At 38.0% G+C, this 13,162-nt stretch overlaps 2 protein-coding genes across 4 annotated transcripts; both read right to left on the minus strand.

Moving 5' to 3' along the window:
• Positions 1,543–2,395, minus strand: LOC18786259 (RING-H2 finger protein ATL29). The gene has a single exon (XM_007219667.2). The coding sequence runs from the start codon at positions 2,323–2,325 to the stop codon at positions 1,759–1,761; it is 567 nt and encodes a 188-aa protein (XP_007219729.2). The 5' UTR covers positions 2,326–2,395; the 3' UTR covers positions 1,543–1,758.
• Positions 4,783–7,565, minus strand: LOC18786278 (protein TRANSPARENT TESTA GLABRA 1). 3 transcript variants are annotated; one of them, XR_002270221.1, is made up of 2 exons: positions 6,216–7,565; positions 4,783–5,196 (listed from the first exon to the last, which is right to left on the minus strand). XR_002270221.1 is itself a non-coding variant. In XM_020557544.1 (2 exons), exons 1-2 carry the CDS (start codon positions 7,321–7,323, stop codon positions 5,188–5,190), a joined length of 1,032 nt encoding a protein of 343 aa, XP_020413133.1. In that variant the 5' UTR covers positions 7,324–7,564; the 3' UTR covers positions 4,783–5,187. The 3 variants fall into 3 exon arrangements, 2 of the variants coding, with proteins under 2 accessions (XP_020413133.1, XP_007218262.1); XM_020557544.1 differs by having other exon boundaries at positions 6,301–7,564; XM_007218200.2 differs by having other exon boundaries at positions 6,294–7,559.

Genomic DNA, 13,162 nt, shown 5'->3' on the forward strand with positions numbered 1-13,162 from the left:
ACAGTAGGGTAAGGTTTGAGCCGCCAGCAAGTTCCCTCGGTAATCAGATTCTCAAATGTTACCATATATAAGAACTCTCTCTCTCTCTCTCTCTCTCTCTCTCTCTCTCTCTCTCTCTCTCTCTCTCTCCAGGTCAATATATATCATATTTATGAAGTCAATTATAGCGCATGTGGCTCTCCCTTTGAAGAATTATAGTTAATCACAACTATGCATAATGCATCCGTTAATCCAGAGTCTTCCCTTGGAAGAATTAATATTAATCACACAACTATGCATTGGTTAATCTAGAGTATTGGGAGTACTATAAACGCCATATATAGATATATGTGTATATATATATATATATATATATTTATATGTGTATATTATGGATTGATGAGGATAGTTTAATGTTGTGTACAGTTGCGATATATTGGAAATTGAAGGAAGCAATATGAATAATTAAAAGTTGATTGAAGATGAGATGATGATGAAGTAGTAGTCACTCAATAATGCAGTTGGTAATTGAGCATTATATTGAATCATCATCAAATTCATGCTTTCAAAAAGTCTTGTTTGTCTTCTTTTCTGTTATTGATTGAACAAAAAGTCAGGTTTCTCAGCGTGGCAAGTATGATACGCTAGCTACCTCCCATTTTCAGCCAGTAATGCTTTGTTTTTACTTCAAAAAAGAGTCTGTGGAAGGAGGAAGTCTAGGGTCGGTGGACGCATTGACTCACCCTTGCCTATTCATTCATGTGATGGATAGCGCAGCTAGCTTGGCTTAAGTTTTGACTATGAGACGTAAGGTCGGTGGACGCATATGCCAGCCAAAGTCAAATTTTAATCTCTTGGAATATCTCAGCTATAGTATAAAATATAAATCTTGGATTAGATCGGCATATAGGAAATGCGTACGGGTCTTGACGGACTCAGTGAAAGGAATGCAATGTTCAAATTCAATTATGAAAATTGATAGTGAAATCCTGAAAGGATCAACCTAACTAAACTAATCCCTTCAACAATAAACTGTGAAGAGTAGTATTAAAGACACAAGGTAAGGTTTGAGCGGCCAGCAAAGTTGGGAAATCTTCTTCTCTTTTTTTTCTTCCATATTCGAAGTTGAAGAGAGCAAATTGAACTTAACACTCGTTTTAATATTGTAAAAGATAAATACAACTAGCCTCACTTCTTTCTTCTGCAAAGTGCAGAGAAATCCTTCCCCCACTTCATACACCAAATGAAATGAAATGAGTTTGACGAAATTCGTTAAAAATTAGATCACGTGAAAAAACTATATAGTATATACGTGTTGATGAAATGAAGAGGTGTCCATCTCCATGTTGCCTGGCTGTTAGGAAAGTGATTTTGAGAAGTAGGGTCCATGCGAATGATGGAACGTGCAAATCTTATCTCGAGTCATGCTCATGATGAGGCCATCACTTATTGCATGCTTTCTCCTCACCTCTTTCTTTTTCTTCTCAATTTCCGTTTACTGTCAAAACCAGTACCTATATATTATATTTACTTATGTTTACATATGTATAAGTAAATATGACAAGTGGGTGGGAAGAAGATCGAAGATCAAAGAACAAGGTTAAACAAACAAATGAACATTTTCAGTAATTTGTTTGTTTTAGACTTCAAAGAATACGTAAAAGGCATTCTGATTTCTGAAACAAACCAAAAAATACAACTTTCAAGAGACTACATGATATGCGTTCAGCCTTTTAAAACTAGCTTGGTACAGAGTGAGCTCTCATTTTGGTGCTAGGCTTAGGCAAGCTCATCCTCACCAAACAAGTAAATCATCCTCTCGGCCCTCCATGGATCCTCTCCAAATTCTCCCACCTCCTTATGGTGATGATGATGATTTGATTTTGGAGTGGAATTAGGCAATAAGTTAGATCTACAGAGAGGACATGTGAGCTGACCCTCATCGATCCAAACATCTAAGCACTCCTTGTGAAAAGCATGTGAACAATTGCAGAGTTTTCTGACCCCTTGGCTACCTTCCATGCTGTTCATGCACACAATACACATATGATCATTGTTATTGTAGTCATCTTCTGCTTCTGCTGGTTGGCCTGTTTTGATCTTGAGAAAGTCCCGGTATTGCACCACTGGCAGTTGGTTCTTCACGGATTCAGCTATGCAGTGGACGGGTAATGGTACCAGCCACTGAGTTGAAGGATTGATCTCGGGCTGGGGATCAAGAATATAATTATCCTTTTGATATTGACCACGTTTGGATGAGTGGTGTAGCTTGATCCCGAATAGATTGAGAAGAGAGAGTAACATTTTGATGATATTATTGTTTCTTGCTTGATCCTCCTCTCCCATCAGATATTAATGAATGTTGTGAGGGACCACAAATACTGGAACTGGAAGCATATACTTTTATTAATTGCTATCAATATCAACCGCAATGGCAGCTCATTTGATTTGATGCACCCAAAAAAGCAGACTAGTTCAATACACTTGAAGTTGTGAAACGATGGATTTGGACCTTCACCTACGAAATTAATGAAGATAATGAAAGGATGGTTGAAGGACCACAAACAGAAAACAAAGAGGATAGTGGAAGGATCTAAACCTAACCCCTTTGGCAGTAAATGAAGAGCATTCAAGACAGGCTAATTACAAACTCAAATGATACAGTATTCTATACAACTATGAGGTATATATAACAACTCTCTCTCTCTCTCTCTCTCTCTCTCTCTCTCTCTCTCTCTCTCTCTCTCTAGTATAGTGTATATAAAACTAATACATGTTCACCAAGTTACCCGAGCCTTAGGGACATGGGGACAGCTGGGAGGTTAGGTGAGGACATATGTGGTTAGACGTTTAGATAGATAATTGAACTAACAAATATATGTATACATCAATTATTTGATGACTCTTTTTTTTTTTTCCCAAAGTTATGAAGGATGATGGGATTTTCTCACACACCCTGTTATAAGGTGTGATGGAAAGTTTAAATATGAAACTATTAATTTGCGAGTCAAAGTTCTTTTTCATTAGACTAAACATAATTAGCCATAATTAGCTATATCTCGATCACTATATATCATATTTATGAAGTCAATTATATATGTGTGTGGGTAGGGCATGTGGGTCTTCCCATAGAATTAATTAATCACAACTCAATTATATATGTTTGTGTGGTGTGGCACAGGTGGGTCTTCCCTTAGAATTAATTAATCACAACACAAACTATGTGCATCCGTTAATCCAGAGTCTTCCCCTTGAAGAATTAATTCATCACACAAGTATAACTACGCATTCTTTAATCCAGAGTCTTGGGAGTATTATATATACAGAAACACCATATACTTGCTATATATATTATGGATTGAGGATATAGTTTAATGTTATAGCTTATCACATGCGATTTTCATAGCTTAAGTCTAAGAGGGTTGTATATATTCAATTTGTTGGCGGCCACCATATCATATTATGAAGATCACTGAAATCTTTAACTTGCATATATATATATATATATATATATTTGGCATTAATTATTACAATTATGCTCTAATCATTTGGTCAAATTATTTAATAGAACATTGAAATCAGCGATCACACATCTTGATTAATTTTGTTAACTTATTGCACACACACACGTGTTCATTAATTTTGTTAACTTATGGAACACACACATATATATATGCTTCCAATGATATGATATCTCAGAGGAGAGGTGCAGTCTACAAACTTTGGGAATGTGTCCAATGATTCACTTTAAATTATATAAAATCTCCGTCACTACAACAAATTGGGAGCCGTCGAATTCATGCCTTCAAAAAGTCTCCTCTTTTCTTCTCACTCTCTTCCTCTCTCTTGTTGATTGAACAATAAAAAAGTGAGGTTTTCTCAACGCGTCAAGCATGCTAGATAGCTCCCATTTTCAGCTGTTATCTACATTATAATGCTTAGTTTCTACTTCTTTCTTAGTTATGAAAGGAGGAAGCCTTAATATTAGCTGACTTACCCTGGCCATTCATTCATGTGATTGTTAGCTTAGCTTAGCTGTGAGACGTAAGGCCCCAGAGAGAGAGAGACTGCGTACAAATGGATAGTACGCTAAAAACAAGGGTTGCAAGCAAAATCCCATGCAAAATTGCAATTCAACTGGTGCTGGTGAAGGAGCTGCTGCTGCACCACTTACAGGGCCATGCCCATGCATGCTCATTCCAGAATATTCTTTCTAAACATGGACACACACCACGTCATAACATAATGGATCGAAAATTTGGAAAATTAACTGATTATTAAGGCTCGTGTTCAATGTCTTGGCGTATCGTAAAGTTTACTGATTCAATTGCTCGATGATGATGCTAGACTAAACTCGCCCTACAACTTTCAATTGAAGTGGTGCACATATATCCATTACAAAGTGCTGCGCCTCGACTATCTTATAATTCCAATGTGAAAACTCATTCCAATATGAAGACTCAGCCTGCCTTAGTTGTTAGATATAAACCAATAAAAAGGATTTACCACAAAGTTACTAATGCACCTATCATTCAATTGTCATCGAGAAAATATTTGTGATGCAAATAACCATGGAAAGGGATGTCAGGGGGATAAATGAATTTGCTGTATTCGGCATAGCAGGTTGAACTGAAACCAGATTTACCCAGGTCCAAACATCCATTGCCCTTTCGACGAAAAAAATAAAATAAAAAATAACATCCGTTGCCCGTTATTTCCAAGTACCATTAACAATTTTTCACTTCTTTCGTGGGATGAATGAGACATGAAATAATATGCAACAGGTAAGCACGGAAATCGATATCCAAAAAATCTAGCCTCACTTCTTTTACCAAGTGCAGATAAATCCTTCCCCCACTTCATTTTTATACATAGATAGAACCACTCAAAATCTTCTTGACAACTTTCTTTTTCTTTCTATAAAGTACTGTCAAACATGAGGAAATAAGTTATAACATTTGCAATCGAGGGAGTGCAACACTAACAGGTACAATTAACATTGGATCTAACAAGGGATGAAAAGTGAGAGGGTAAGATACGGTACTCTCATTGGGGTTCTAGACCAAGATGACAAGACTAGTAGATAATAAGCAATAAATAGATCTCTACCAGTTCAAAGCTAACCGTATTCCTTTACAAACAACCCTACAGCTGACTGAACAAGTAAGTACTTCCAGCTGACTCGCCAAGTGATCTTCACTGCTTCCATCAGGAGGCCTGCATCGAACGAAATTACACATGCAACTTATCCAGTTAATAGGGAGAAAACAACCGAATTCAAGGGGACGGTAAAAGAATACACAATCCACTGTCAATGTATCAGCGTAGGATAGTAACAATGTGTAGAAGCATAGTAGCAGCTTAACAAAACAATACCAAACACAAAGCCATGTAGGAGATCCCTCCATGAGGGTGACTTATCATTAATTGCTAGCTCATCAATAGTGAAAAAACAACTAGAGCAGAAAGCACCAGCATTACAAAACAGACAAATAGAATGCATATTTATACAGAACAATTTTCTTAAATATGATAACTGAAGGTGCAGAGTATGCCTGCCTGTTCCATAATTACTAATACATTCGCAAAGTTCCCATCCACAAGAAAATTTCAGTGGCTGGGTTTCAATTGTATAATACAGCTTGCAATATTAGCACAAGGCCACTAACTCCCAAGCAGATCGCTGGCATCGGAAATTCAAAGGAAATATTTGCAAGGAGGGTAAAGAATTAAAGTTAAAGGCCATAAGGGGAAGAATGCAGGCAAAGCTAGAGACAATTCGCCCTAGAAAAATTGTGGGACCAATTCATTATGCTGTAATTTGAACGGTGAAAGAAAGAAAATAAAATAAAAATAGAAACTCAAACAGAAGAACATTTTGATAGTCCAAACCAGGTGCAACAGCATGCGCCAAAATGTGATGTGCACAAATGCAATGAAATGAGGTGAGTATCATCAAACAAGGAAAATGTCAAGAGAAATGACTACAAAGCATAACCAGAAAGACAGATATACTATGCAAATAGGCAGAGAGAGAAGGGGCGCTACAGCAAATGCAAATGTATTTCACTAACTCTGCAACTCCAACTAGCACACACACAAAATTTGCAACAATAAAGTATGCTGGCATTCACAGTAGCAATTCGGTCATGCAATACTTATGAGTCTCAAATTCACCCAAATTCACCTAAAGCAAAGCACTTTATTCAACACTTAAATCAAAAGCATCAAATTACCCAAAACAGATCACTACATATCAGTCATAGACTCAAAGCAATGCACTTCACAATCCAAATGAGAAAAGCGTCCTGCACCTCAAACCTTCAAAAGCTGCATCTTGTTAGAAAATGCAATCGAAATCCAATCAGGCTGTGCAGCAGACCACTGCAACTGATTAATCTCTGCCCCTGCAGAATACATTGACATGGGGTCGATCCCATTGGGCCCTGCGACCGTGGGCAGCTCCCAAATAAGTGCCTGAGTATCATCCCCGGCAGAGCAGATGTGTCTACAACTCTGGGGTGCCCAAGCAATGGCATTTACACTAGCCCTATGCCTCTCTAACTCGGCAACGGGCATAGTCGGCGAACGGATATCCAAAATCACAACTTTATTGCTGTCCATCAAAATGGTGGCCATGTACCTCAGGTCCTGCTTGTTCCAAGCCAATCTAAGCAAAGGGGTATCAGGCTGGGGGCTCTCGTAGATAATGGTAGAATGCTCCTTGTCCCGCAAATCGAAGATCCTCACGGACCCATCAGCCGAAACCGAAGCGAAAACCCTAGCTTCGCCCCAGGCAATGTCGTAAACCTCTTTATCGTGCGCAATGAGTTGGGTTTCAACGACCCCCTTTTCAATATCCCAAATGGTACAGGTGGTGTCGATGCTGGAAGTCCCAATTCGTCTGGGTTCGATGTCGTTCCAATCGAATGAGGTCAATGGGGCACAGAACTCGCTGGTCTTACTGTTGTTCAAGACCTGGATGGGTTCGACGGAAGAGTCTCGAACCTCCCAGAGACGGAGATAGTCGCCAGAAGACGCTAAGACGTCGTTACTTTTGTGGAGGGAGTTAGGGTTTGGGTGGAACATGAGCTTGGTGGGTGGATAAGGGTGATCAAAGGAGAGGGTCGGGTTTGGTTTTACAGAAAGGGTATCCGGGTCGAAGGAGAGGATGTCGACCCGGTTAGAGTACTCCTCGATAAAGCTACCCACGGCGATTCGGTGGTGTTGGTGTCGGTTTCGTGTTTGGGAGGGAGAGAAGGCCATGGCGTAGAGAGGGTACGGAGACTCGTACGTCACCGAGTTCTCCTGACCGAGATGGGATTCTTGTGCTGAGTTCTCCATTTCCTTTTCTTGTTTCTTTTAATTTTTTTTCTGGGGAAAGTGACGGAAAGGTTGGTTGAGAGGATGAAGCAGAGGTATTCTGGGTGGGGAAATGTTTGGGTCGGAGCTCGGAAGATGGGAGTTGGGGTTTGGATTTTCAAGGCGAATGCATTTGAGAAGCAGGCGATTGCTGACTCAAGAAACGACATGTAGTTGGTACTGAAAAGTTGGTTGGTCAACAAGTCAAACAGTCAAAGTAAGCTACCAGTGTGCTGCTCGCACACATAATTTGACTGGGCTAATGGGCTTTCAAGACATTTACTTACGCCAGAATCCAATGGACGAAAAGATTTGGTAAAAGGATTTGGATTTTTGTAACCAGAAAAATAAAAAGAAAAAGAAATGGACTTTTAATTCCAACTCATTGCCACATGGACTTTTAATGAGGTATAGCTGTTTTTGGTCTAAAGCCGAATGGGCCCAAACTTAATGTTTTCTCGTAATTGTAGGACCGCATTGTCCCAAGAACAAGGGCCCTTGGGTGTTTAAATTTTGTCCCACTAATTTTTTTGTAATTGAGTGCAAGTGTGGAAAGCAAAGGAAGCATCAAGGGCATTTTGCAAGGAAATCCCGGACTCCGAGGAACGACTTTTTGTGTAATACGACAAAAAATTATTATGTGTGAGGGTAATACTTGTATTAAGCCTTGCTATTTGGTTTGATTTATAACACTAGTATAAGATTTACATACAAGCTTTCACGTTACAATTAATACATCATTGTTATTGCTTATTAGCGGAGAGTTTAGAAACATAACTAAAGTATAAAAGTCAAGGTACTCTGTCATGACATCAATTTGGGAAAAGAAAAAAATGAAAAGGTGATTAATTTGTTAAGAGTCATTGTTTTATAATGTTTTAGTTTATAAGAACGTGTTAGAATGTTTGTGATTATAAAGTGCACTCAACGCAATTGGCGGTGGTAGCTATTAACTTATGGAAAATGCTAGGGATACTAATTTTAGATACCAACTTATATACCATCTCTCTAATATAGCGTGAGACCCATTGTATTGGCGGGCTCCATATTTATTAGAGAGATAGTACACAAGTTGGTCTCTCTAGCATGACCCTTAACTTATTGGTCATGTTTATAATTCATTCTCTTACTACATTTGTATATCATATTTTTATATCATCCACATCATGTGATATAAAAATATAGGATAAAAATGTGGTAAATGTAGTATCACTCTTAGAATATTACGATACCGACAAATAAAAAACTAGTGAGGGATCAAATCAAATGTGAAGGGGACCCAGCTAGCTGGAGTCGTCGAATCATTGTCTTTAGTCAGCATTTAGTAAACCTTTTTTTGGACATTAGAGCTTAATTTGGGATATAGAAGATGAGGTTCCATTCCTCTCCAACCAATTGAAGAAGAAGATGATGATGATAACGTGTGATGTGGGGGCATTGCATGCATATTCGGTGCAACTTGCAAAGGTCGATCAAGTCACCATGCGTGTCGGATATGGTAATGCCAGAGGAGAGAGAGAGAGAGAGAGAGAGAGAGAGAGAGAGAGAGAGAGAGAGAGACTTGGCATTGTCAGCGGATGACGCACACGTGGGTTCAAAAGATGATGTCATGACCAGGAAACTTGCACTGGGTTGGGGTTCCCTGAATTAACCCAGGGTTAGCTCAAGCTGCATGGGTGCAGGGCATGGGGCACATAATTTAACCTACCATAACTAATTAATTAATGAATTAATGGTCCAGAATTTGGGATATGAAGACAAAAAGCCACTTAAAAAAGAAAAAAGAACAAATATTATAATGGAAGTTGGATCTGGAAAGGTTTAGACCTATTGCTGCTGGCTAACGAGTAAAAGTTTTCTGCAGCAGCTGCAACTCTGCGAGTGCGCTATTGAACTTTTTTAAAACTGGAAACCAAACTTTTTAGGCAAAGAGCTGATTGTGGGACTTAATTTACCTTTGTGTAAAAAAGTACAAGAGAGTAGGACAAAACGTCTCTAAATCTCAATTGATTGCAAGTTTGAAATTTAAGTGTGAACAAATTTTATAACAACAAATACCACGCATTGTAATTGTAGGCCATCTAGATTTATCGTATCTGTCGGCCAACACTTATTATATGACGACATGAACTTTTAAGAACTTTTTTTTCGTTTGAACATGATTTATTAATGGACGCCAAGCCTATAGTATGGCGCTACATGGTCAGTAAAGTAGATACTCCCGTGTGCCGATATGACCCGACTCGTCGTGACGGGTCATTATTTTAAAGGCAAATCAACCGATCCGACCGGATCATATGCCCTACCAGACCAAGGTCGGTCGGATGGTATATGTTCACGGTCAAAACCACTAGAAGATCCCTCTGAGTCCAACCTGAAGGGCAAATCAAGGTGATTAGAGAATCAAAGGGAAATCGCATCTCTGAACAAGTTACCCTACATGGGTGTTAGGACAAGACTAAAAATGAGCACTTAATGCGCTTCAAATCCAGGCCAGGTATCGTCTCAGCATAGCAACTAGTGCATATAGCCACCCTCTTATCCTAGCATGGAGGGTGGCTGAGGATCTCTTCTAGGCTGGATTTAAAGATATATGATCCATCTTCTTCCCCTATAAATACCATTTACCTACATTGAGACAAAGATAATAATTATGCCACATCCAAAAAAAACTCCACGCATTCACTCATTCAAAACATCACTAATCTAGCCACCCTCTTATCCTAGCATGGAGGGTGGCTGAGGATCTCTTCTAGGTTGAATTTAAAGAGATATAATCCATCTTCTTCCCCTATAAATATCATTCACCTACATTGAGACAAAGGTAATAATTCTGCCATATCCAAAAAAACTCTACATTCACTCCTTCAAAACTCTCTCTCTCTCTCAAAATAGTCCTTTGGCTGTCCCAAAGGATCACAAGGATCTCACTATCCAGATAATTCACAAGGATCCGTCTGCCCCAAACCTGTTTTACTCATTTACTCTTCCTGACTCGAGGCAGGGCCCCAGTCAACCAGGGGTGCCACCCTCCCGGTCAACATGATTACATCCCAAAACCCTAATAAAGTGCAAATTAGGCAGTAATTAATTCAAACCGATTTCGAAAAAGAAAGAATAATACTAACACAATTGGGCTAGGAAAATCGATAATGGTTTTTATAGGTATGATGGCCACGTGTGGGGCTAGGATCTTAGTGGCTGCAAGCCAGCCTCCTGTGCTATCTGCTGTAGTGTGCTTACGTAATGAGTGACGAGTAAGAAAAAACCAATGATGACCATTCCATTATGACTTACGAGGAGGAGAAATTCCTCCATCTTTTCTTTTTCAAAACCATATATATCAAACGGAAAATAGGGACCCGGTCACCTGGCCCCATTCAAAAAAATAGGCACATGTATTTCCCCCCCTTTTTTTGTACCGCCAGCCATATAAACATCGATCACAAGCTCACATCACATGCATTGTATTTCTCCGGTAGTGGTTAAATGGTATATGCCTGCACCTGCACGTTTTGAAGGTTCTTAATAAAAGATACTACACAAACACTAACAAACAGTCAACCCACCTTTTTTTTATGGGTTCTGGGCCAACACACTCACACTCAAAAGGTAGTGGGTTTAGGGTTGGAGTCTTCTGGTCCATAAAACCTTCATCCTCTTTCAATACCAATCATTCATTTTGATACATGGCATTTTACTCTCAACCGCACTCCAAAGTCATCCTTCCAAGTTCCAACTAAAGATAAGATTACAACGTTCGTCATATATATATATATATATATATGTAACATGACATATGTGACATGTGACAGATACCGCCAATACCCAAACCTCCACCTCAAAAATGCAAGTCATTATCTGCGTGCTTAATACATATGCATAGCAGCTAGCTTTAAAAACCCGCAGCAATGTCTAAATCACATGTAATATGTAATCATTGAATTAAAATTGACAACAATATCATCTCTTCTATATATAGATATCATAAACCCGACCTTTACGTGTAAACCACAATGATGTGTATGTATGGTTAGCATTTCTAACCAGCTTACAAGTATGTGTATCGTCTTTTATAGCCTAGGGTGTATATTGCCCATTTTCAACCACACAAATAAATAGCGTTTTCTTTACTCCAAGTCTCCAACGTAGACGCTAGCCTTAAATAATTTGTGCCAGGGAGGCTACTACGTACTATAAGGCATATGAGGTGGAACCACAGTGAAAAAGTGAGTCAAACTCTTAACCTTTCCCCAACATGCACTCCGATTCGATTCTCGTAACAAATAATCTTAAGACAACCTAATTTAAATTTAATGTTCCCCCTCCCTAGCGAATTACAAAAGGGAGATTCACTATTATACCCAATATGGGAGCCAAAATTATAAAAATACCCTATATAAAATGGACTTTAGAAACACACCCAAAGTCCATTTACAACATAACAAAAAAGCTTTTAACTTCTTATAAATTACAAAACTGCCATCAATTTCTTAAAACAAGCCCAACCCCAAAATCTCATAAAAATACCCAAAGCACTCAATAGGGCATCAAAGTAATTTAATAATTAATATTAAATTCAATAAGGCCAGCTATTATTTTTTGGGTTTTTTTTGGGTTTGTTTATAGGAATTCAATTGTGTAGGGTTTATTTATAATATTAGTGCTAGAAATGGGTATATCACTAAATATCTCATTACAAAAAGAGAAGAAAAAGAAAAAAAGAAAAAAAAGATAATTTTTTTAAATTTAATTTTTGGTCGAAAGAGAGATCGAAAAAAAAAAAGAAAAAAAAAAGCCAGCTAGGAGGATTGACTAGGTAGCCAGCTAGACATATATAGCCAAGGCAGTAAAGATAGCTTTTCGGATGTGGACCAATAGGGTTGTGGTGGATCCTGGGAATCTAGGAAAAAAAACTAGTTCATGTGTGACGTCACTGCAGAATTTTGTGGTCTAAATTGAGATGTAGATAGATTGATAGTAAGTGCCTGTTTGACATTGCTTATTTAGGGTAATAAGTGATTTTAAAAAAAAAATTGAGAAGCCCAACCCGTTTGGTAAACTATGAGAAAATCACTTATTGTTAAAAATTGCTGTGAAAGAAAGCTATAAGGGAAAGTAGCTAATGATGTGCTTTCATTTTATGATTATGCAGGAATCAGTATCGAAGAGGCGTTGGATTTAATGATTATGTGACAATCATTTTCTGATTATGCGTAAAATCAATACCAACAACACTTTTAACAAAAATTTTACCAAACACCAAACTATTTTATCTCACAGCTGATTTCACTCACAACAAATCTGACAACGATTATTTTCACAGCACAACAATGCTAAACTGGCACCAATTGTTAATTCAATTAATGCATAAAACTAAAATAACCTCTTTTAGATGCAATTCATCAATTACTCCTCAAGAGAATTGAGATATGAAAAATGCGAACCCTAGCATTCCATGCATCAAATGGAAGTACTTCAGTTTAGGTGAGGTTTTTTAGATGCATGCCTAAAGTTAAAGAATCAGAGGATCATAGAAAAGCCACTATTTGCAATTCCAGTACTTTTATTCGTCTTTTCTCAACTGTTTATGATCATAGTCTAAAATATTGATAATATCGATGAAATATTGAGAATATTATCGTTTTTCGGGTTAATGATATTTTGGAACGTATCCATACAGATATCGTATAAATATCGATAATATCGGAAAATATTCATATCAATAATTTCTCTCAAACTTTAGCAATATTTGGCCAAAATATTGCTATAATATCGATAATATTGAGAATATCGAGATGATGAAGACAATGAAAATTTT

This window comes from Prunus persica, chromosome G2 (genome assembly GCF_000346465.2).
Source record: "Prunus persica cultivar Lovell chromosome G2, Prunus_persica_NCBIv2, whole genome shotgun sequence".
In the NCBI taxonomy this organism is placed as follows: domain Eukaryota; kingdom Viridiplantae; phylum Streptophyta; class Magnoliopsida; order Rosales; family Rosaceae; genus Prunus; species Prunus persica.